A 21,628-nucleotide genomic window follows, 5' to 3' on the forward strand; every position below is an offset into this window, starting at 1 on the left:
CTTCAAGTTCAATGATTGGCAATGAGATCAAGACAATAATGCCAATTTTTTCCCTGAAAGTGTGCTTCATGGCTCATGATCAGTCCTTATGCTTCTCCTATGCTATTTACAAACACTCCGAACAATTGGTTTACATTAATTACATTATAATTATGGAAGAATTTTGATTAGGTTATTATAATCAGTCTATTTTCTGGCGTGATGATATCATTAGTATGTATTATGTCTCTAAGTTTTTGGTTGGTGGTGATTGGTGCAGGTATTCCTAGAAAGGGGCTTTGGCGTGGTGTTCTAGCACGTCCTTTGTCCAAGAAAGGAAGGTTAGATGCGTGCCTAAAGGAGCTCCTCGGCCATCTTAATCTTAAGAATATTGAGGGACAAAGGAGCATTGGAGTCTTCATGATGACCAATCGTCTTTGTTAGGTTAAATTCTGATTTATTTTGTTAACTTGAATTTTGTTTTATTTTTTTGTGTTGAATGATGTATGGTGAATGATGTTGACAATTTAGAATAAGAATTTTTTTGTTTGATATGAATTTAGATTAACTATGTGTACTTTGATTCATCCCGTGCATGGCACATTTCTGGAAAGAGTGGAACTCTTTTTCAACATTTCTGAATGGTTTAGTCATCATTTTCAAGATGCAAAGGATTCGATCCAATTCTTTCAAGATGCAAGGGACCAAACTATTTGTGCTTCGCTTAGTGGATTCTTTCTCGCCCGATCTATGCTTTGCCACAAGTATGTAAGTATTTTAAGCCTACATTTTTTTTATGTTGCTTCGTTCTTTGTTGTTTCGTGGTTAAAATAGCTTTTGGGGAAAGCTCTAGACAACATAAATTAATTTTGTAAAGTCTTCAGTTAACATGTGTTGGTTTGGCTATCTAGGTTTCATTTTGTTTGAATCCACTTAGTTGTAGTACTATGCATGTATTGTGCAATTGGGAGAGTGGGATTGAAGTTATATTTTCGGTCTACAATCTTGGTGATGGATTAAATCCAATTGCACTGCCCTTCGTTTATAACATTGGTTCCTAATTTTTTATGTAAATCCTTTTTCATTTTTTATGCTGGCAAGAGATGGTGGTTATGTGATTGACTAGGTCCTCACAGTTGCTTGAGAAGTATTGCAATGTGATCGTTTGGACTTGGGACTACTGCTTCAAGTAATATTTTCTTATGGCTTTCAATGGAATTTTTTTTGGAGGCAAAATTGAATGATCCTGTATGAAGGTGGTGTTGATGTTGGTATGTACTAAATTTGATAGTCTTTGTGAATGATTATTGGTTCGGGATGTCTTTCATTGAAAGTAACTCATAAAATTTATATTGATATTCATATGCTTTGTGATACTGATTTACAACTGGGGGAAGGATAAGTGGAGATAATCAATCGGGGGAAGAATAGGTTATTTACAATGTGTTTTTAAACATGGAAATTTAAGCACTGTCATTGATGAGTGAAGAAAATGATGCTCTATTGATTTTTTTCTGCCATTGCGTTAAAGAGGTTGGAGGGATAAAACTTAATAATTTTTTGGCTATCGATTCGGAGCCGTGCCTTTAGGCACGGGCATGCACTAGTCTATATAATAAAATAGAACTGCTTTTGAATCCAATAGATAACCAACACTCAAGATTTATCCCTTCCTTCTGCATAAATCTAGACCATTAATTCAACATTCCTTTTAAGTCTTACACGTTTCCCCTTCCATTTTTTGCAAAAGGAATGATTTTTTGAGTGATTTTATTTATTATGGAAGTAGAACAATCAGTTCTGGAATTTATTAGAAAATATCTGTGTGTATTATACCTATGCATGCATTGAATGGATTTTCAGGTCAAAGGTGTTAGGGCACAGATTTGGTATACGTCTCCCCTTTCTTAAATCATGCTTATAATTTAGAAATGTTTTGGAAAATTAATGTATCGCAACCATTATTTATGCATTTTCAATGAAAAATATATCACCACAAAAATACATTTCAAAAAAAAAAAACCCACCAATCAGGCCAAATCTTACCACGATTAGAATTAACATATTCGTATATTAACATTAAAGTCCATTATCAAAGTTGACTTTATAATTTCTCTTTTTCTTTGCAAATCGATTATGGCCATTTTTTCCGTGTCCAATTATTACTTTTCCTTTAGTCATAGTATACTACATTGAAACACCATTTAGTAATGAGAATCTTTGTGCGTTTACACAATATGTGATAATTGCTTTAATACTGAATGAATGTTATTTCCTACTTTGCAGGTTCCTATGATGACGTTTAATCTGATGGGAATGACACTTTGCAGGTTCCTATAACTTCCATAATTGTGGATTATGGTTGGTCGCGGCCGGAAGGGGTGCATATATTTCAATATTACTTAATGTGGCCCATTCAAATATGATGTCTTGACTTTAGGTCCTATGAAAATGTCTTTTTCACTATAATCGCAGAACCCTTCCAAAGTCCAAGTAATTTTGGACTTGGCCTCCTCTTCTGTCGGATTTGGTCATCCCCCGTTGCTGTCTATTTGATTTTTACCCTTTCCCGATCTAGATGAAATAGTACGTACAAATGGCAAATATTTCGTCTTTGATCGAGCTGATGTAGTGTCCCAAATTAGAATCTTAATTGTGATCCCGATATATAGTGATTCAAGATTAGTTGTGCGAAAGATCCACTCATGTTTCCTGTCACTGACTTCATTTGATCTAGCTATGGTTGAGAATCTTGATTTTGATTGAATGCAAATTTCAGGTTCTGGAATTTTGAATGCAGTGAGTTGGGGAACTTTGATGCCTCTAGGGGCAATGATTGCAAGGTACTTGAAGGTGTTCAAATCAGCCGACCCTGCCTGGTTTTACCTCCACGTAGCCTGCCAATCCTCTGCCTACATCGTCGGTGTCGCCGGATGGGCCACCGGTCTTAAACTCGGCAGAGATTCTGCCGGCATTACCCATTCCACCCACAGGAACATCGGCATCACCCTCTTCGTCCTCGGAACTGTTGCTCGTATTAAATTCTTCTTTTAAGGCACCGATGCACGCGATCCTCTGTCTCAAAAAATTTGTAAATCTCCTTTCCTACTGCACGGTTTTATATAGCAATGGTACGACTGAAAATGCATTGAGGCATGTGAAATCCTACCCTTACTTTAGCATCAATCAGATGTTTTATTCATAGTATTCTCATGGGCTTTTGTCATTTGTTTCAAAATGTAGGTGTTTGCCCTGCTTTTGAGGCCAAAGAAGGATCACAAAATCAGAATATACTGGAACGTCTACCACTGGACCTTCGGCTACCTTACGATTATTCTGAGCATTGTCAACATTTTCGAGGGAATCGACTTCTTGAACCCCGGCAAAAACTGGAAGAGAGCTTACATTAGCATCATCATAGTTTTGGGCTTCAATGCTGCTATGTTGGAAGCCTACACATGGTACCTTGTTATAAAGAGGAAGAAAACTGGCTCAGATAAATACCCAAACAGCGCAAATGGTGTTTCTGACTATGGTAATGGTACCAGATCACAGCAGGCAGTATAGTGTGGGTTATAGATTTTGACGGGCTCTGTGTTTTTGTTGGTTTTTGTTGCCTATTTCCAGATTTGGTCTTTTAGATGATTGAGTTAGGGTTTCTTTGGAGCCCCCCATGTGATGAGGGAGGCTATTACTACTCGTGTATGATAACAGAGTTTCATTCTTTTTGTCCTTCTGATATGTGTAGTTTTTCTGTGTTCTTACATGAATAGACACACTCTTGTTTTGGTTCTTATTGAGCGTCCATAGGGGTGCAAACGAGCTTAGCCGAGCTTTGTAGTGTTTGAGCTCGGCTTGGCTACTGAACAAGCCTAAAACTCAAGCACAAGCTCAGCTCGTTTGTAAACGAGCCGAGCCTTAAATGAGTCGAACCCGGTTCATTTATTAAATCAGCCTCTATAATCAAGTCAAGCCCTCACAAACAAGCCGAGCCAAGCTTTAGAACGTTGAGCTCTGCTCGACTATTGATGAACGGACTGAATCTTTCCCATATGCACTTGGATTCAAAAAGCGCTACTCGGGGCTCCCCATGGTTTAGAAAAAGGGAGGGACCTTTCTATTCATCCGGGGGTTTATTTCATTCATTATTAATCGACCTGAGCTGTGCCAATCCTCGAGGCGAGCAACTCAGTACGTTTGCAACCCTAAATGTCCACCCCTCATTGCATTTTCTAATACCTTCTACAAGCTTGGCTTCTTAGATAAAAGACATTGAATACGTGGAAATACCACTCAAACGCAGAGGGCAAGTAATGCCTGTGCGAGTTTATCTCAATTAGAAAGGTGAGGTGTTTAATTGACTAAATTAAATTTGATGATTAGAAGCAGATGACGCATAAATAGTTCAGGGCTTAATTGACTAAATTGGTTTTGTTGTATGTTGTTTGTGGTGGTTGATTTGCATAAAAACTCCCCCTTTCCCACTTGTAGAAGTGTTGGATGTGGTGGTGGCTAGGGAGGAGAGAAGAAGAGGTGTAGGTGGTGGTGGCTTCCAGTGGGGCTCGCGGGTCGGGCACTGGTGGTGACGGCGACAGGTGACCCTCGTAGACCCTAGAGGAAAAAGAGGAGAGAGAAAATGTGTGTGCAACTTTCGTTTGGCCATTGCATGGAGTTTGGCTCTATGGTCCAAAATGCAAAATATATTCTGTATTATCGAAGCTTGCAGGAGAGTTTCCAGATCTAAGATGTACACTATACAGAAACCCATACTATGAAATTCCCATGTGAATGTAAATGAAACAAAGTGAAAGGAAAAGTGAACGCAAATCAGACAAAGTTAAAGGAAAAACAACATAATCATCCAGCAAAACAAGGCTGCAGAAAGAGAGGACATCAGATGACTGGATATGAGAACCTGAAAGCAAGATGAACAAACGCATCATCTTTACTAATATATTAGATGTCTGAAACCATAATGAAAAACTTGCACAATGCATTCATCGGTTTGTATTCTTAAAGGCACAAAAAGTTACCGTTCTCAAAGGCACAACACAATGGTGGAAGCGAACATAATTTAATGACCTCTACCAACCTCCAGTTTTAGTCCTCATGTACCATTGAACAAGCTACTTGAATCTATATGAGTTTCGATCAATGATACCTTCATAGGAGTAATTGTCTATTTGAGAAGAAAAAACTCGACAGCCACATCTTTTAAGCAAAACCCTTTTAGTTGTTCACTTTACGGTCCCAATTTTACAAAACCTACTATTACACGTTCCTTCTCAAAAGCCTAAAGGTGAAACAAGGCTACCCACATGACAAATTGCTTCAAACCGAGCAGGAAGCTCAACTATCTAAGGCTTCCTAAAACTCTTGGTTTTGGGATCATAAGACCACAGAGCTTGATTTCTATGAAGCATTAAAACTTCGCCATTCTTCTGAACGTAACCTTGGAACGTGGTTTTTATTGTTTCACTTTGGCAATTATGGAAAGCTCGTAACAGGAAGAGCTTTGATAATGTTGAAACAATCTCAACCGTGTGTCTAAGGAATGTCAACATCTATGCAAAGGAAATTTTTTCAGCTTCAAGGCCCCACAAACCAATGATACGCAACATGGAGTTCTGATTTGTTGGATGTTACCATCTCCAGGAAAGCTCAAGCTGAACACCGATGGTTGCTTCTATGAATCCACCAATAAGGCTGGATATGGAGGAGTTCTTAGAGACAGCTCGGGAAAATGAGTGCTAGGCTATTATGGGAAAGCTACAGGCACCAGCAGCTTGGAAGTTGAAATATGGGCTATCTATAGAGGTCTCACTGCCATCTTCGAGAAAGGAATATCAAGTGTCATCCTCGAGTCCGATTCAAGTGTGGCAGTTAACTTCTGCAATGAGGGACCTCTGCCTGATCACCCACAACGCCACATTATTGAGGAAGTGAGAAGACTTGTTGGTGGAACAAATTCAATCATAACTCACATCTACCGCCAAGCAAATCAGACTCCAAACTGTCTTGCAAGACTTGGCTCGCAACAAGAAGATGATTTGATTGTAACTAGCTCCATTTCTTTTGCAGCTAGGGAATTCGCCCTGGCGGACGCCATGGGTGTTGGCCATCTCCGGACTTAGGTCTACGGTTTTGTAGCCTTTTTGTCGCCTTATGATCTTTGTATGCCAAACTTCCGGCTGATGACGCTTATGTTCGCCTCCTTTCAATGCATGAATTTCCGTTTGACCAAAAAAAAGGAAAGAAATCAGCCCGTCGCCACCTGATATTATTCATATTTATGATGAAACTCTGTCCAAGACTCTCACATTAAAATCTTTCATTACCCAAATGTCGAAACAATTGTTCTCTCCATAGTCATACTCAATTAAACCAAGACACCCACCAAACAAGGCCAAAAATACCTGACTACATTGAAGCCCGCCAGCGGGGCAGCGAATTACATCGAACACTTCATCTGCAACATCGAAACAAACAATGGAATTCTACCCATAAACGCTTGCCCAATGAATAACTCCATTCACGCATACATAAGATTCCGAATAAGGCAAAATCTCGAAACTGGGAGCTCCCACTCCTTCTCTCCAAACCCCTTCAATCAAACTGAACACATACGGCCCGGATGCACCAATAACCTTCACCACTTTATATTCATTTTTTGGGGGCTAAAACCAAACCCAATTGCCGTGTGCACACCAAATGGCCAATCGATCATCTCGGGGATCTCGATTCGCTTCCCGGTACATGGGTTGATAACAAACATAATGCCATAGTTGACTGTGCCATGGTGCAAACAGAGCAAGCCATTGCACGAACCCAAGACACCAAACATGTCGAAATTGAGCGGTGAGAAAGGGATCTCATCACTAGAGGAGTTTGATTGGGTTTGGGTTACGGTGGCATAGTACAAGTGGGAGCGGAAGTGGGTGGTCTGATTGAGGATGAGACTAGGGTATTGGTTATGAGAGGAGGCGCGTGATTGAGATGGGTGTTGACCAAGTATGGGTCGTGGGTTAAAGTGAGGAATTATTTGCATACGGACTTGCATCGGAGTAAGGGTTTGATGGGGAGTCTCGATAGTATGTTCACCATGATTTCTCCAGGAAGACTATCCATCTTCTTCTACTTCAAGTCGTCTTCTTGTTTTTCTACTTCAATTCTTCACTGTGACAACTGAGAGCTTCTTCATTTGTATGACATCCCGTCCCGCGTCCAGCGTCCAGCGTCCCTCCCTCCCTCCGGTCCCGTCCAGTTTTTGGCTTTTTGAGAGGGCCTTTTCCGGGTTAAAAAAATGATTGAAACTATTCATTTTTTTATTTAAAGATGGTTGAAAATGGACTTAGGGACTGTGCTATGCTGTGCAGCTTTGTGTTGCGCAGCTTCTGGCAAGGCTTTTCCGGCATCAGTCCAACGATCGGAGATGTTCATCGTGTAGAGCTCATCGAGTTCTATATGAGCATCAAAAATTAGCTCAATCAAATATCGTTAAGTGCCTCATCGAAACATATATAACTTGAAAAAAAGAATCCTAATGGATACGAAATACTGGATCAAAACCACTAAATCCATTTTTTCAAGTTATATATGCATGTTCTGATGAGACACTTAACGATATTTGATTGAGCTAATTTTTGGTGCACATATAGAACTCGACGAGCTCTACACGGTGAACGTCTCCGATCGTCGAACCGATGCTGGAAAAGCCTCGCCGGAGGCTGTGCATCACGCTATGCAACACGAAGTTACACAGCACAGTCCCCCAGTCCGTTGAAAATATCGATCAAGTCAAAAATCACGTCAATCGAATACTGTTTGATATCATTTCAAAATGAATTAATGTTGTATTAAAAAAGGTGTATAACACCGGATTACAACTCCTTCAACACATTTCTTTGAAACTTAATGCATTAAAAAAATCTTATGAAACGATATGTGATCAACTTGATTTTTGGCCGTATGAAGTTATGAACTTAATTCGGGAAGTAGTTTATTTTTGGAATTCAAAATGGCACGGTCTCCCATAGAGAGCAAACAAAATGGGACGGCGAGAGTAACATGTAACTATATAGATACCTATTGAACATTTAATTCAATTTGTAAAACTCTAAACGAGATACTGGTCCCTATATATTAAAGCCAGAACAAAGCTTGGTCCAAAAAATTTGATAGCACGTGAAACCTGAGACCTCATATATGATAAAGCAAACCGAAGGTGAAATAAGATTTTAGAACTCTAATGCTAGGAGCCAAATTCCCTACACCTAACTACATTGCCGGTGATAATAAGACTAACCAACTTTATTGTAGACTTTGACAATTGTCACTATATAAGTTGGCGAAAGCAATCTCTCTTTGCATTTCCCATCTCAAAAAAATTTGCCAAAATAGAACGTAGTGGTGCTTTGTTAGAAAAAGAGAGATCTGAAAATGAAGTCCAACAATATTGCTGTTAGTTTCTTTGCACCTGCGTTTTCAGTTTTCATTCTGATTAATTACTCTTGCAGAGGCCAACGAGGCCGTTTCTAAAGGGGAGAAAAAGATTAATTTCGAACCAGAGACGGTGGACAGTACAAGTTGTAAAGAAGGAAAAGGAGAGCTCAAAATCCACCCGATAATTTCGCTTCCGCAAGTCCAGGGGTCCTCCAGTTTTTGGCACATTTTTGCAGGAATGCCATCCAGCGAAATCTCGGGATCTGGGTTTCACCCCAACTTTTGTATGAAAAATATAAGGAGACTACATTCGAGGGTTTCATTTTTGGTCTCCAAAACTTATGCGCCGATACTGTAAAGACCTGGTATTTTTAATAAATAATAATAATATTTATCAAAACATATATTATTCATGCTCGTAGTTTATTTAATGCGAAAATTTATTTATGTCCTCATATTAGTTTTAATTCCGTAATCAATTATGTGCGCGCTTGTTCAACGAGTGATTTTACTAGTGTGTGCGTGTGTTGCACCAAACCAAGCCCTTTCCCGAATAATTTTTTTTGGCAGAGTACATAATCCCATTTTTCACTCATGTAGACAACACACAGTCACCCATTGGTTCATAACCCTCATGCAATAAACCAAAACCCATTTACAACTTCCTTTCCGTTCCTTGTTCCCAGCTACACAACTCGCGGCAGAGAGAGAGATCGAGTGAGAGATAGGGGTACCACTCCACTGCCTTCACCGTCTTCATCATCACCAACCTGCCTACCATCTTCTTCTCATCACAGTAGAACACCACCGAGCCACCGAACGCCTTCTCCACTCCTTTTCTCTCATCACCAACCGTAACACCTCCTCCTTTTCTCCATAACCACCGGGCTCATACCACCACCTTCCACCACAACCGGATCACCACCTCATCATCACCATCACCACCGATTCCCACACTGCCGTGCTCACCACCTTACAACGCTGCTCCGACTCGCCACCGAAACCTCTCCGAAAAATCGTTTTGCCGGACGAGATATAGTTCGAACTTACCTCCCTAAATATATATTATTTTCCGTAATGATTGTTTCATGTTTCGGTATAAGGCCCATTCTGCTTTCTTTCTAAACTTTTTTTTTTTTTTCAAAAAGAAGGTAATTTTGAACTCACATATTATGAAAATGAAAAATAATTTTTCGATTGTTTTTGCATTGTTTAAAAAATCTCAATGAAATTTATCAAATAAAATCTATATTGATAGAAAAATTATTAAATAAATACATAATTTTTGAGCTTAAAATTTTTTTTTTTTCAAAAAAAACTTTTAAAAAGAAAGTGAAACACCCTTGATAAGATTCAAACCCGACATCGTAAACTGAGTTGGGCCGAAACCCACGGCTTTGTTTTTTTTTTTTTTTTGTTTTTCCGAAATGTACAGCCACTGGGATTTTGAAACTTTGTTTAGAATAACTATGGTTTAGCCCTTCATGTTTGAATAGCTTATAAATACACCCTAGCGAATAAGAAAATAACATTATGAGTCCTACGGTAAATAAATTTCCGGTTTAATCTTAGTTTAATCGCATGATTAATTTATTTGCATGATAAACTCGATGACATGATAATATTTATCGCATGTTAGTTTACTTGCATGATTCGTTCTTATTGTGAAATTAATTGTTGTTAGTCTATTAGCATGTTAAGTAAAAATGTTAAATTGTGTGAAATATTGTTGTACTTAGAATGGACATTAGGTTCACTGGGGTTTGGTGTATGTAGATAGAAGATCACATAGACGATTTTTAAGTTAAAAGAAATCGGAAGATAGGAGATGATGTAATTGGCAGTTAGCCAGAGGAATGATGTTTAAATAGGATTCATTCTTGGAGGTTATCCAGTCAATCTGGATTTGTGGGAGGTAGGGATGAAAATATTAACCGAAAAACCGACTGAACTGAGTGGTTTTTCTTGATTTTGGTCGGTTTTGCAAGTAATTTGGTTCGGTTTTAAGATTTGGAAAAAATTTAATGTCGATTTGGTTTCGGTTTTTGAGTGAAATGGACCGAATGTAACCAAACCGAAGAACCATTGAATTCTCATGGACTACGGTACATTCATTATTAATCCCATCCCTAATATCTAGCCATCCACGTGCCCACTGTCCAACCGAATGAAAGAGTAAAAAAATAAACCTAATACCTCGCCTCTGTGACGCCGTGCCCCTAGAAGTTCCAGGTAGTGGTCGGCCGGTCAGAGGGTGGTTAGGACCTGTGGGGGGACTATCTGATCGGTGATCAGAGGGGTTAGCCGGGGGTGGTCCTACGTCGTTTGGTGAAGTGTAAGTTGTGTGGTATAAATAATAGATCATGCCGTATCTTGTATAAGGCCTTTTAAAGTGTGAGGGCGAGCCAAAGTACGTTGAAACTTCGTAGTTAATCGTGCTCTTCCTGGAGCAATCCAAGGATGGGTGACCTCATTGGAAAGTCTATAGATTTTGAGCGTCTAAAGCGGACAATATTCTACAAGGCAGGAGCGGGTCGTTACAGCCTCCCTCCCTGTGTTGCCCCCCCCTCTCTCTCTCTCTCTCTCTCTCTGCCATCCATGGCGGTGATCTGCAATCTCTTCTCTCAGACGACGACGACATTGCAATTAAATACGGGAAAATCTTAGCTATTCAGTCACTCATATCTCTCTTTATTTTGAAGCATAATAAAGATCGGCTATTTCTCACCATTAGAAGACCAATGTGTATGGAGGTTTGGCTGGTTCAGAGCCCGCGGTTTTGTCTCACCCGAGTTCAAGTTTTATCTTCTTCTTCTTCTTGTTTGTGAAAACCAAAACAGCGAACCGACAAAACCAACCGAACCAAACCGCCTCAGGGAACACCGAACCGAGCGGTTTTCTTCACAGAGTAGTCGGTGTCGATTTCCAATTTTCTCAAACCGATTAGTTTGGTTCGGTGGAAAAATAGGCAAAAAACCGACGGAATCCAACCGATTTCATCCCTAGTTGGAGGTTATCCATAGAGTCTAGTTTGGGAGACGAGAAATGAAGTTAGGGTATGGCAGTTGATGGTCGATTTGAAACCTTAGGATAGGGCATTGCGTGATCGTTCTTTTTGAATAGGAGATAAAAGGGTGATATGTATTATAGTACCAGGTTATGGTCTATATGCTCCCACGGTTACGGTTAGTTCCTTGTGGGCCCAGTGGTTATGGTTAGTTCCCTGAGAATTCATCCTTGTGAGGCGGTCGATGACTCTGACTAAGTAAATAACTTAGATCGTTTCATCGGGACTCTTGGTTAGGGCAAGCAAGGGGGAGCGGTATCACGAATGACCATAGTCCTAGTGGTTAGCATGAGAGGATGTTTCTCAAAGGTTGAGATTCTAGAATTCATTGAGTTAATGGCTAGTAATTGAATTTGATCGTTTGTTGCTTAATTTGCCATTTAATTTAATCGTATTGTACATGCTTTTGTTTGTAAGTTATGGGTTTCGGGTGGGTTTTGGCTTCTGAGCGTCATCGTTCACGGTACTATGTTGCTCTGGTAACTTAAACGCTAGGTATTGAAGACGGAATAAAAGGGACGTAGGCAAAGAATGATTTGACGTTGATCGAATAAGATATTATCGAACTCTGGTTACACCCTTAGTTGCTTTGTAATTTCAATTAATTATTTTAATATTGTACAGTAAAAGAATCTGGCAAAATACTTTAAGGTTGATACGTTGTGATTTGATTGAAATTGACAAGACTTTTGGAATTTTAAATGTTTCGAAATGGAAAATCAATTGGAAATCTCTTTTCAATTATTTAAATAATGTCTCCGAATTTTTGGGGCGTTACAAATACTGTAGGCAAAGCATGTGTTGTGTGGTCCTTATGACGCTCACCTCGGGTCTATTTTATTTGGTTTGAATCGTTCATTGTTTTTTCTCGTCGATTAGGTGATTCATGCAAAAATTCAGATTGATACACATTTATGTGGAGGAAAAGCCTAGCTAGGATGTGTTTTTGCATGTAAACTGTGAGAGAAAATGCACTTCAATCGTTGGTTGATGTCCATTTAACCTGAATCTACACATAGATCACCTAGTTGACAAGACAAAAAAAAAAAACACAATCATTCTACTTCCACACTCAAACACATCCAATTACACACATACTTATAATAGGGGTAGAGTCTGCACACACTATACACCTAGTGTGTGTGTGTGTGTGGGGGGGGGGGGGGGCTCACCTCTATTCTGAGTGGGAGTCTGTAAATGAGGGTGTAAGTGGGTATGAAGTTAGAATTTCAAAAAAAAAAAAAATGAACACCCCTATTAGAATATTATTTCCGAATTCGACTCACCTCTATTCTGAGTGGGAGTCTGTAAATGAGGGTGTAAGTGGGTATGAAGTTAGAATTTTCAAAAAAAAAAAATGAACACCCCTATTAGAATATTTTTTCCGAATTCGCCCTTATTAGAATATTATTTTCCGAGCCCATCGAAGCAACGTATAGTATCTATCTACAAGTATATATCCCTCACGTTTAGAGGTGTCAAACGTGTTGTGTTGTGCCTTTTAGCTTCGTGAGAACCGTGCTTTGTGTCGTGCCTGTTTACTTAATTGTGTCATGCCATGTTGTGCCGTTATTTAAGCGTGTTGTGCTAAACCGTTTATTTTATCGTGTCGTGTCGTGCCTTTTTTAAATTGTGTTATGCCGACCCCTTTACTTAATCGCGTTATGCCCATGCCGGCAGATCGCCAACCGATTTTCGTCATACAAAAACTTTCCAAAAAACACATTCTCTTGTCGTGCCCTACCTGTGTCTTTTTTTAAAATCATTCTTTTTAAAAAATGCAATATATTATTTATATGATAGTGTAAAAAAATTTAATTTAAATGGGGATTAATTAGAGCATGCACACCAGATAATGTATAATACATTTTTAGTTATTTTAGCTAAGAAAAACAAAAAAAAAAACAGCTCTAGCAGCTTTGGGGAAAAGACAGCAACTTTCCATTTTTGAACAGTGGTTCGATAGTTCTGCCGAAGATGGTACAACTACTGTTCATCAGCTATGCTTTAAAAAATTAGTTTCTATCATCTCTTCTCCCATTTAGACCACTATTCATCTTCTCCCACTCACCCTTTCTCTCTTAAAGTAATAATATTTTAGTAAATAATAGGTAAAATAAATAGTGTTGGTATAGTATTGAAAGAAATGTGAGTAGGTAAAATGAAAAATGTGATCTGTTCACAAATTTTTTTGCCTAATTTCTAATAAACTTGCTCTTAGAATGTGATCAATTAATTTAAGTAGGCGAATATTTTTTTAATCAAAGGTAACTACTACAAAAGTAACCCTACGAACTCTCTAAGAGAAAAAAAGAAGTGTTTGTAACTGGTGAGACAGCGATCGTCATGTCATCATTTTGATGCCTTTTGATCATTCTATTTCCGTTGTCTACTAATGTTCTCTAGAGTCTTCTTCGGATCGCGGGTGCAAAAATTTGATAAAATTAACATTATTTTTTTTTATCTTAATTAATAACATTATGAGTCATAACATAGCAAGATAATTTATTTAATTTTGTTTTTGTTTTCTGTGCCTCGTGACGTGTCTTTTCGTGCCCGGCTAGAGCCATGTTGTGTCATGAAATGCCGTGCCCTTGCCACTAATTGTGTCGTGCCCGTGCCCGGCTAAGATCATGTCGTGTTATGTCAGGCCCACTTTCGTGTCGTGTCCGCTCACTTCTGTCCCTGTGCCATGCCCCGTGCCTACTAAGACCATGCCATGTTGTGCCAAGCCAAGACTGTACCTGTGATGTATAATGCCGCATTTAAACGTGTTGTGCCGGCCCATACTCATTTGACAACTCTACTGATGTACTGTTTAAAATGTAACACATCTTTATTTCTAGCCGTGACACCACAAAATATATACTACTTTTAATTTGTAATGATCCTCTCAAACTTTTATTGAAATTTCTAAGAAGATGCATGAAATTAATATTTAATTGCACTCCATTTCACTTGCAAAACTTTACTCCTAGGAGGAGTTGAACCAGGATCATTCTATAATTAAAGTAGTCATTGTAACAAAAAGCCAAATCATACAATTTCTCAATTCCATACCAATTCTTTCTATTATTCTCTATATCCTTCTATTTTAATTTTTGGATGCTGGATGAGTACTATGTCACCTGGTCGACGTGGTGCTCGAACAACACAACTGAACAATCCAAAAGTGTATTGGATAGTCCATATTGAAACACTCTCTTTCCTTTCACCCTAACACTTTCTCTTCTTCTTTTTTTTCTCCAAATCTAAACTGTTCAAAACTGAAATAGACGACCCGAATGCGCTGAATGAGCATCACGTATTTCCCGCTCGGCACTCACACACACTAGTCGTAGTCGGACAACCCCACCATCTGCTCCAATTGGGTCCCAGATCCTTCCGGACCCAAACCACCCCTTCAATCCACATTTTATTTACAAAAAATAGGGTCCCAGAACCTTCCGGACATATTGCAAACATTTGTTAAGACCGTCATTTTCCCATCTCCAATCTACTTGTTCCTGCTCTTCAACTGATCAAATCAAACCCAGAGAGGAGTTGGATAAAGCTCTCTTGAAGCTTTGAGACATCGTAATTTCCTCCAAAATCATTCTCTCATACCCAGTTACCCACACCCACACCACGGCGCAACCCCAACCACATCCTCTGCAACTCCAACCACATCCTACCACTCCCTCTGCAACCCCAACCACATACTCCGCAACCCCCTCATCTTCTCCGTCCGCCGTCACCACCACTTTGCCGCCAACCATCACGACTTCCCCGTCAATCATCACCAAATTCGTTCATTCGTCATCGATCTCCCTCTGCTAAGGTCTCTCTCTCTCTCTCTCTCTCTCTCTCTCTCTCTCTCTCTCTCTCTCTCTCGATTTGAGTGATTTCCGATTTAAGGTCTCTGATATGTTAAGGTTCCCTCCTCCTCGATCTTCCGCCCAAACAGAGAAGCGATTCTGAAAATATTACATGCAGAAGTAGGGTTTTGAACTAAGTAGTGGGGTTTGCTCTATGCCTTTTTCTTAATCTAATTGTATTTCTGTAACAGTTAGAGATTTTGGTTCATCTTAGATTTTTTCTCTCTGTTTTCCAATTTGAGATGAAACTGTTGTATAAATGGGGTTTATTTGTGTAGATGTATTTTTATTTAGTCGTTTTGAATTGGCTGGCTCGTGAATTTGGACAATGAATAACGTAGTTCAAATGGGTCTGTTTTGGTTTCTTCTGATGTTTCACTCTTTGATTTTGTACACCTAAATTCAGTTACACATTCGGTTTGGCGAATACCCGAACCCCATTTGGTTCGGGTATGGGAGCAAGTACCCTCCCCCATGCGAGTATCGGGGTGGATTTGGGTAGGGTAATCGTTTCGGGTATCTGATACGGAAATGCCCAATTATTGACTTTGGTTGATCAATGTTTGAATGATGGGCAATATTATTGTTACTTTCTTAGAACCATGGACACGGATATAGGATAAGGACTTGACATGGACAAGGACATGCGGACACGTTATTTCTTAAAAAAATTAGAAAAAATTAGGCCACAAGCACGTGTCCAGAGAGTGTCGTGCCGTGTCTGTGACCGACCCGTGTCGGATACGAATACGTGAGGCCAGTAGATGTGTCCGTGCTTATTATCCACTAGAGTTGGGTTTGTATGGATTTGCTCAAGATTGATGGTTGCGATCCTACAAACTCCTCATGATGTCATTGAATATATATCAACTTCACTTCATCTCTACATCGGTCCATAGGGATATCAGTATTGGCTGATCGGTGATCGGTGGTTGATTTTCTGAAGTGAAGTTGTGAAAGAATGCTCTAAGTGTCTTGGAACTTCTCACTGGGAATGATGATGAAGAGGATTTTCTTTTGCCAGAAGTTTTGATCATTTCCCCCCCTTTTTTTGCTTGGTTAGTTGTTGGATGAACAATATTATCATGGGTGCGATATCAGTATTAGTTGATAGATACAAGAATTTGATTAGAAATGGAAGAAACAATCCTTTCGTATACCTCTTTTGTTGTAGGCAATGAGGTGCACAAAAGTGAAATGGAAGAAATGAAAGAAGGTCACATTGGTTAATTCCGGCAACACCATAAAATGAGCTGCTGCAATTTTTACTTCCTTGTAGCCTTTTTTTGGGCTTTGGGAAGGTAAATACCCTCTATAGACACGTAGATAGAGACATGTTTTATGTTTGACCAAATGCTTCATGTCAAGCTATACATGTCGAAACGTCGGATAGGATTGGTTGTGCAGTGTGTCCGCTCATCTTGATCATCTAACAGTAAAAATTGCAACACCAAATGAGCTGTTGCAATTTTTACTTGAAGCCTTTTTTGGTCTTGGGGAAGGTAAATACCCTCCATAGACACGTAGATAGAGACATGTTTCAGTTTGGCCAAATGCTTCATGTCAAACTATACATATCGAAACGCCATATAGGATTCGTTGTGCAGTGTGTCCACTCATCTTCATCATCTAACAGTGAAGTGGGATCCTTTAAAGACCATGATAGCCCTCAGCCTTAGCCACAAGTGCTTGATTTTGGATTGGTAATTAATTGCTAGATGTATTTCAACTGGGGTTTACAGTTAAGTTTTCCTCGCATTTCATTTGGGATTGGAATGAAATGCCCAAGTGACTGTGCCGTGCACTCCCGTTTCTATATGAAAACTAATTTAAATTTGTGTGTAATGCCTTCAATCTTGATGAATGCTGGTGGATTACATAAATACTTGGACTGTTTGGTTGCCAATGTGCATGTCTTAGTCTTATTTGTTTTCATGGCATTTGTATGCTCATTCCTTTCATTATAAGCACTATATATATTTTTCAAAAGTGATTATAAATATATAACATGGACATGACACGATTCCATTTCTTTCCCTCTTCAGTGATTTTTTGGGATTTTTTAGCACAATTGGGAACAAATGGTAATCCAATAGTTGTTCGAAGAAATGAACGCCTTTAGACAGGAAGTGAGCATTGCAAAGAGTTGAGTAGTTAATACTCTGTCATGTTTATGGTAGTGTGCTAACAGGAAGATAATTCCATATGATATTTTTGGCAGTAAGTACTTTGGATATTTGATTGCTCTGTACGCAAATTATAAATTTAGTGATCTTCTGTGTCTAATGGGAGCAGTAGGTTTGGATCTAATTGGACAATAGGAGTTTTTAATGGTTTGGGAACAATAGGTTTGCGTCAAATGTTGAAGCAGTTATAATGTAATTTGAGTAGCCAAGGTCACATTATCACGAGTAGAAAAATCATCCCTTTCTCCCACCTTTAACATTTGTCATTTGATAAATTCAGTTCTTTGCGGCCAAGTACAATTGCTTGATTATGAGAACTGACGGGGCGAAAGCTTGGGTTTGAAAGCAAGCCTCCTACTTTCCCTGGCCTCTTTTACTTGTTTATTGACCAACTGATTCATTGTTGCGAGGAGGGTTGGGCTTATGACCCCTCCAATGCTGTCATCATCAGCAAATATTAGCACTTTGCTTATCAAGCGGTACATTCTATGTCGAGCATTATTTATTTATTTATTTGATAAGTGCAAGTTCTGATTAAGCTCAACCACAATAAACAATGTCTAGGGATGGAATCCCTTACAGCATCCTACAAGTACAACCACAAAGACAACCATTATCTAACAGAAGAAAACCAAAAGAAAATTATACAGGAAAGAAAATCCTTCTAGGTAAGCTCCATTGCCTGCATAGGACTTGATTCTTTAGAGACCGCTTTAAGTTTCTCCTTGTGCTAAGGAAATCTCTAACACAATCTGCAATGCCTTTCATGCCCCATAGCTTTCCCCTAGAAAATTCGACTATTTCTCTCTCGCCACAGCCCATAAACAACAGCAGCCAAAGAACACCTAGGACTCATACACCTCAAGCATTTACCCTTCGCCTGCACACCATATCAATCAAGAACCTCCACCAAGTTGCAAGGCATGTTCTAAACCATGTTCTTATTAACCAGATGCTTCCACACAACAGTTAAAAAAAGCATTCAAAAATTGAATGCTGATGAGTTTCATCAGCCAAATTACAGAGAGAACAAGTTCCATCCAAGTGCAAACCCCAACTGTTGAACCTATCCTTTGTGCTCACTCTTTGAAGGACAACCAACCAAAGAATAAAGAACCATCTAGGCACTATATTAACTTGGGAGGAGTATGAGCCATAATAGCTTGAATGGACTGATTTCTCAATCTAGTCCAGCACCAATCTCCTTGGTCAATGATAGTAGCCACTTTAGCCCATAATGCTTTGCCCAAATTAGTCACAGTCCTCTCACCGAATTTAGCATGCAATGGCCCCAGAGTGTGCCAGTTAGCTAGCCAAAGAAAGGTATTTGCCCCATTACCATCATGATATCTAATAAGGGGTTGGCACAATTTCCTTAAACCAAGTATTTTCCTCATCGTCCAAGAAGAATCACTAGGAATATCCATGGTGAACTTTAGTTTATTAATCTATGGATTGCCTTCCCTCTTTCTGTAGAACAATGATGATTCTATGGGTTCACTTCTCTCGATTTCTAGCCGGAATGGATGGCTTTGAAATTAAAATTCCATTTGAGGGTTTGACATGTGTTTTTTTTACTGCATTCCAGGCAGTATGATGCACATTTTTTTCATTTGTCAACACCTCAACCCCCTCTACAAGGTCTCCACCGACTGTATCCCCAAATGGTTTCCCAAGTCATTTGACTTGCTCAACTTTTGCATCTCGCAAATCTGTGTAGCCTACAATATCCGCTTTGTCCACGATGATACTCATATTACGATGAGCAACAATGTTCTAAAACAAGGAATTAATCGGCGATTAACCGCCGATTAATCGTTGGCGGAGCCTATCTGATTATGTCCGACTTACGATTAATTATCGAATACTAATTAATATGCACCGATTAATTGCTGATTAATCTGATTAATCGCTCGAAGGTGGCTGGCCGCCCGACTAGCGCTGAGCGACTTTTAGAACATTGGCAACAAGAAGGAAGAAGAAGAAGATTGGACCATGATAAGTATTAACACTCTGATTGAATCATCCAAGTGGACCAAGTTTCAGCCCACCAACGATTTGAGGGTGGATGCCACTCTGGCTGAAGAATTCAAGTTTACTAAGAGTGATCGTGTCTTCATCCCTATAAAATGGTAATGTTGATTATGCGGTCATGGCCATTCATACTTAGGGAAAACCAGGCTTCTTCAAGCTTGGAGATGAAAAATGGATTCCATTTATGATGAATCCAAGTATCATGATGTTGATCATGTTCATCACAAGGGCAAGTTCTATGTGGTGGGCTAGATAGGCTGTGGTGATGATTCTGATTTGAAGACTAAGCAAACTATAACTCCATTGGCCATGGTTATGGCCCTCGTGGTGGTTGGATTATGTTTCTTGTGAAATTGGGTGATAATCATTTCTACTTTGTTGATAAGTATCCGGGCTCAAAGAGTGTAGTTCACTTGGAGGTATATAAGCTAAATGAAACCCAAAAAAAATGGGAAATGGTTAAAATCATTTGAATGATTAGGCGTTCTTCGTTGGTGACGATTGCTATTATTTAGTCTCCACTCAAAATTTTCCTGCTTTGAAAGGGAACTGCTTTTATTTTTCGGTGAAATGTTATAATTTTTATGGAGAGGAAGACTTTTGCGACGATGTGCAGAATTTGGAGAATGGTATATGTGGGCCGGTAGAATTGTTTCAGCTGAATCATTTGCCCATGTTTACCCCTACCTCAACTTGGCTTAAGCCGAAATCCCTTACTTCAAAGAGCGATACCAAGTCATGAGCGATGATGACTTGTTATTCTTTTTTTGAAGTAGGGGGTTTCAACTTAAACCAAGTTGGAAGAGGCATAAACATGGGCATATGATTCGACTGAAACAATTCTACTGGCCCGCATATACCGCTCTCCAAGTTTTGCACACCGTTGCAGAAGTCTTCTTCCCCGTAAAAATTATAACATTTGAGCGGGAAATAGATGCAGTTCCCTTTCAGAACAGGGAAATCTTGAGTGGAGACCGAATAACAACAATCGTTCCCAACGAAGAATACCTGGTCATTCAGATGATTAATCCTTTCCCATTCTTTGTTTGTTCATTAAATTTATACACCTCCAAGCGAACAACACTCTTTGAGCCCGGATACTTATCAACCAAGTAGAAATAATCGTCGCCCGATTTCACAAGAAACTTAACCTGACCACCACGAGAGGCCACAACCATTGTCAGGCAATTGAGGTACAGTTTGCGTAACCTTCAAATCAGAATCAATCCAAGTGGACCAAGTCTCAGCCCACCAACGATTTGAGGGTGGATGCCACTCTAGCTGAAGAATTCAAGTTTACTAAGGGTGACCGTGTCATCATCCCTATAAAATGGTGACGTTGATTATGTGGTCATGGCCATTCATACTTAGGGAAAACCAGGCTTCTTCAAGCTCGGAGATGAAAAATGGATTCCATTTATGATGAATCCAAGTATCATGATGTTGATCATGTTCATCACAGGGGCAAGTTCTATGCTGTGGACGAGATGAGCTGTGGTGATGATTCTGATTTTAAGACTAAGCAAACTATAACTCCATTGTCTGGCCATGGTATGGCCCTCGTGGTGGTTGGATTATGTTTCTTGTGATATTGGGTGATAATCATTTCTACTTTGTTGATAAGTATCCGAGCTCAAAGAGTGTAGTTCACTTAGAGGTATATAAGCTAAATGAAACCAACAAAAAATGGGAAATGGTTAAATCATTTGAATGATTAGGTGTTCTTCGTTGGTGACGATTGCTATTATTTAGTCTCCACTCAAAATTTTCCTGCTTTGAAAGGGAATTGCTTTTATTTTTCGCTCAAACGTTATAATTTTTATGGAGAGAAAGACTTTTGCGACGATGTGCAGAATTTGGAGAATGGTATATGTGGGTCGGTAGAATTGTTTCAGCTGAATTCTTTGCTCATGTTTACCCCTATCCCAACTTGGCTTAAGCCGAAATCCCTTACTTCAAAGTACGATACCAAGTCATGATCGATACTGACTTGTTATTCTTTTTTTGAAGTAGGGGTTTTCAACTTAAGTCAAGTTGAGAGAGGCGTAAACATGGGCATAAGA

At 39.3% G+C, this 21,628-nt stretch overlaps 1 protein-coding gene and 1 long non-coding RNA gene across 2 annotated transcripts; both read left to right on the top strand.

The window, feature by feature from the left end:
* Positions 1-2,322: 2,322 nt before the first annotated feature.
* Positions 2,323-3,775, top strand: LOC131328680 (cytochrome b561 and DOMON domain-containing protein At4g17280-like). Its single transcript, XM_058361595.1, has 3 exons — positions 2,323-3,013; positions 3,106-3,110; positions 3,223-3,775. Exons 1-3 carry the CDS (start codon positions 2,746-2,748, stop codon positions 3,544-3,546), a joined length of 597 nt encoding a protein of 198 aa, XP_058217578.1. The 5' UTR covers positions 2,323-2,745; the 3' UTR covers positions 3,547-3,775.
* Positions 3,776-14,955: 11,180 nt separating this feature from the next.
* Positions 14,956-17,780, top strand: LOC131329376 (uncharacterized). The gene is made up of 2 exons (XR_009200748.1): positions 14,956-15,308; positions 16,520-17,780. It is a non-coding gene; the product is annotated as an uncharacterized LOC131329376 (long non-coding RNA).
* The last annotated feature ends 3,848 nt before the right edge of the window (positions 17,781-21,628 follow it).

The sequence above is a fragment of the Rhododendron vialii genome, chromosome 6a, assembly GCF_030253575.1.
Source record: "Rhododendron vialii isolate Sample 1 chromosome 6a, ASM3025357v1".
In the NCBI taxonomy this organism is placed as follows: domain Eukaryota; kingdom Viridiplantae; phylum Streptophyta; class Magnoliopsida; order Ericales; family Ericaceae; genus Rhododendron; species Rhododendron vialii.

Excerpts from the sequence above, each read along its gene's own strand:
- LOC131328680 (XM_058361595.1), top strand. The coding sequence starts at position 2,746 with ATGCAAATTTCAGGTTCTGGAATTTTGAATGCAGTGAGTTGGGGAACT.